This window comes from Glossina fuscipes, unplaced genomic scaffold, assembly GCF_014805625.2.
Source record: "Glossina fuscipes isolate IAEA_lab_2018 unplaced genomic scaffold, Yale_Gfus_2 97897, whole genome shotgun sequence".
Lineage (NCBI taxonomy): Eukaryota > Metazoa > Arthropoda > Insecta > Diptera > Glossinidae > Glossina > Glossina fuscipes.
This window is the reverse complement of record NW_024005296.1, coordinates 1-3,962: the sequence shown is the minus strand read 5'-3', so window position 1 is coordinate 3,962 and position 3,962 is coordinate 1. Positions and strand designations below refer to the sequence as shown.

The 3,962-nt window shown below is 35.3% G+C and overlaps 1 protein-coding gene across 1 annotated transcript; it reads left to right on the top strand.

Annotated features, from left to right (window-relative positions):
• The first annotated feature begins 6 nt into the window (after nucleotides 1-6).
• LOC119644212 (hydroxysteroid dehydrogenase-like protein 1) lies at nucleotides 7-1,121 on the top strand. The gene is made up of 2 exons (XM_038043745.1): nucleotides 7-387; nucleotides 440-1,121. The coding sequence occupies exons 1-2, from the start codon at nucleotides 43-45 to the stop codon at nucleotides 551-553; spliced, it is 459 nt and encodes a 152-aa protein (XP_037899673.1). The 5' UTR covers nucleotides 7-42; the 3' UTR covers nucleotides 554-1,121.
• The last annotated feature ends 2,841 nt before the right edge of the window (nucleotides 1,122-3,962 follow it).

The window sequence follows — 3,962 nt, the reverse complement described above, 5'->3', positions numbered from 1 at the left end:
CTTTGGAATATTATTAATCTAAATGTGGGCGCGGTTACCCTAATGTCCCGCATTGTGATACCGCAAATGAAAAAACAGGGAAAAGGTGCTGTAGTGAATATAGCTTCAAGCGCACATTGGATACCCACGCCTTTAGCAGCTGTGTATGGCGCCACGAAACGTTATGTAAGATCGTTAAGTTTAGCGATGGAACGCGAATTGTTTAAGTATAACATAAATGTGCAGTGCGTTGAACCATGGTTCGTTCGAACGGAACTTATTCAGTTCTCGGATATACTTTCACGAAACAAATACTTTGGAACGCCAGTAGACACGTTTACTCGCTCGGCTGTCTTCATATTGGGTAAAACACTGGAGACGACCGGCTACTGGACACACGCTATAATGGTAACATTTTTTTACACATAATAATTTCCAAACTAAGAAAGAACAATTTCAGACTTTTTTTGGGAAATTAGCACCGGAATGGTTGGCCATACGGGGTTTTCATTTTATTAGCAACTATGTTAGAAAAGATTATTTAAGAAATCAGCTTGAAGGAAAGGAAAATTAAGTTATTTATTATAGTCTATTAAGTATCGTGAGGAGCCAGAGACGTCCCCCGTTTCGGCCTCGTTGCTGAGGGGGAGTGCTAGACTATAGGATTAAGTAAAGGGAAGTCAGAGTAAAGAGAAATCAGCATCAGCATCAGCCGAAGTTTAGCCAAGTTTTAGTGCTAGTGCTTAGTGCTAGAGTAAGTTAAAGAAAGTTAGTTAAGATAGAGGAGTCAAAGAGAGTGGACTTGTTAGTCTGGTTGGTGCGGTTACAATGATGGTGGCATTGGGTCTTAAAGTCAAGAAAATTAATTTATATTTGAAGTAGAACAAAGAAAACTCATCTTCAGTTATTTACTAATCAAGTGCAACGAGAATGAAAAGTTGAACTTTAAAAATTGTAATAAGATATTTTAATGGAACGAAATAAACGGTTTTGAACTCAAGAATCCTTATAGAGTTTGTTAAATGGTGTTTAAAAAAATATAAAATAAAAGACAGGAACAATCTTTAAAAAAACCTGCATAGAAATCATAAAAGGTAAATAAGTAAACCATCCAAAGAAAATTCTTGTGAAGTAAGCGTGGAGGCGCTGAGCTCACCCCAGCACCAGGTATGGGGTTCAGCCCTCACGGTGTAAAGCAGATCAGGCCGAAACAAGAATTTGATGCTTGAAAATAAGTAAATTAAATAAAAGTCATCCGCCTGAGTAGCCGAAGGCGAGGAATCTCGACTAGCAAGTCAATGGTCGTGGGTTCGAATCTCAAGTGCGGTAGAGTTTTTAATAAAAGCCGATGGCCTTAGATGCTAGTGCTTTTAAGAGTTTAGTCTTAGAATTTATTTCTCTGACGAAATTAATAATAATAATAATAATAATAATAATAAATAAAAGTCATAAAAATTGAGACAGACAGACGGAAAGTGATAGGCATTTTCTCTATTGCTCTGTTAGGTCCGCTTCGTATTACTAATAATCTGTATCAATCATGTAACGACAAAAATTTCTGCCTATAATCAACAATGCACCGCCGACTACTCGACCCTTCACTACGGTGCTATCCTTTTTTTTTTGTTTGGGCGCAGGTGCCGGGCGTAAGAGATGCACCCTTAAAGGCATATAATTTTCTCTTTTGAAAGTTAATTTTTACATTCAGCTTAGAGCCGAATACAATCCATAAACATTCATCGTCCATTGTGCACTTAAATCTAAAAATAATCCATAGTCCATAGACCATAGTCCACGTTTCCATGTAGCTGAATACAAAGCAGCCGCAACCCGTTACATATGCAGGGATTGGGTTTAGCGCTTTCGCTAGTTCCGTTAAGCTGATGCGATATTCCTACGGTCTTTTCCTTAAATGGTAAGAAAGAAGAAGAAATTTATTCAAAGACTGAACGCGTTTCAAATTTTTGAGAATTTTGGATAAATTTCACAATTTAACGAACGAATAAATGATTCATTTGTCTGTGATTGTGTGGGTTCACGCGACGCGAAAGAAACGCATTGCTCGCATTCATTTCATTCACGTTTTTATAGTGCGCGCAACTTTTAAGTCGATAATCAATAAAAACTTATTTTGCGTCGAGAATATCTAAACTATTTGTATTCTCAATTTTTAATGCAGTCTCTACTAAGCAAAGCTATAATAAACTTAACACCGTTTGACCCCATTAAATGAAGTCTGTTTTTCATACTTTGTAAATGTGAGAATTGATTTCATATAATTAAAACTATTAGCAACATTGTTGCTTCAACGAAAGATCAATTACAGGTGTCGCTCGTGTAACACGGTACAAAATATGCGACTTTAATTACATGGTTTGAAATGACGCGATTTCAAAAAATCGAATATATACATATTCCGTTGGATTTTCCCTCTATTTGCATGCAAGAAGGGGAATCCCAAGATCCCCAAGGGGAAGATTGACACAGAGAAATATCTGGTTTTCGGTATGGCAAATGTCACTATCCGTTTTGTTCTTTTTATCTCAAGCAAATGTGGAGAAAAGCCTTTATGGATTAGAAAATCATTAAATTGCAGGGAAGCTACTATTGCAAGGGCTATATTGATTTACCGTGGAAATCGAACTTAGCCTTATATCGTTTCATCATTTGAATCTAGCTGATCTGCATGAACCAATGGCTTTAAGCGAAAAGTTAGAACATTTATACATACACAGTTCTTTAGGTCTTTATGTAGAAATTCTGACAGATTTTAAGATCGAAATAGGCAAGTAAACGCATCTACTTCAGATAACTTTGGTAATGATGGAAAAATAACTTGTGAGCAGGACTGTCAAACCATTCTGAGAAAGGAAAAGATCTCGTGGCTATAATTTTCGATGAAAATTATGATGAAAATTAATTTTTTGATCGTGATTATTAGTTTTATATTCCACAGCAAATATGGTAAAAAGTTATATCGCGTTTGTACGGACACCGTTTATTATGCAAGCTTGTCTGTCCGTCTGTTCGTTTTGTTTTTCTATGCTCAACTTACTGATCGCTATTTTGAAATTTTTGGATGAAATTTCGTTCATTAACTTGTTTTCCCTCAAGGGCGAACGTTATTAACATCTGTTCGTATCGGACCACATTTTCGACCACTTCCTATACAATACCTTATCTTGAAAAGTGCATATCTGAATTACTATGCTGAGCAAAGTGGTGTAGCGGTATAGTGTATTGATGGACTTTGCTCCTATTCGATCCTTTTCGTTTTTATACTCCATCATAATTTAAAATTTCAAATTTTTTGTTTTATAAAAACTTGAAGTCAACTAACTTTCCATTTCATACGTGCATATTTGGAACGAAATTTCAGCTATCATTATATTTTACGCCTTAAGAATTGGTTTGGGTGTAACACGGTAGATATTGCCTTGAATTATGACCTAAGTTTAGCTTATATTCTTCTATTTTCGTTTAATATGGTTTTGATATAGTACGGTACGAATTAACCCTGTTCTACGAACGACATCGGTATAAAACTAATTAAGTCACTTTTAGAATTTTCTTCAATAAGTCGTCAATTATCAATTATTAACTATGAATTATTTATTAATTATCAATTACTTTAAACAGGTTCCAAATATTGAATCTAACGTTAAAGAAAGCAAGAAAAATTGATAACAATGTCCGGTGTATAGTGCATAGCGAAGTGGAAACAACTCAAGCAACTCAAACGTTGTTTCACTAGGCGTACACAGACAACGACATACGGAACAATTGTGGGGTTTAAACACTAATATTGAATCTGGTTTCGCGAAAGCGTTTTCAGCGATTGAAAGAATAAAGTGACGAATATAATTTGTTAATTTTTTTATTTAAAATAATTTATATCGATTATTTCCACTTGTGATCTCTTTGGGCTTCTTCAGTAGCATGTCGACCTTCCACGAAATGCTTTTGTCGGCAATTAATTTAAT

Coding starts and splice junctions, on each gene's coding strand:
- LOC119644212 (XM_038043745.1), top strand. CDS start 43: ATGTCCCGCATTGTGATACCGCAAATGAAAAAACAGGGAAAAGGTGCT. Junction 388..439: donor ACTGGACACACGCTATAATG/GTAACATTTTTT, acceptor GAACAATTTCAG/ACTTTTTTTGGGAAATTAGC.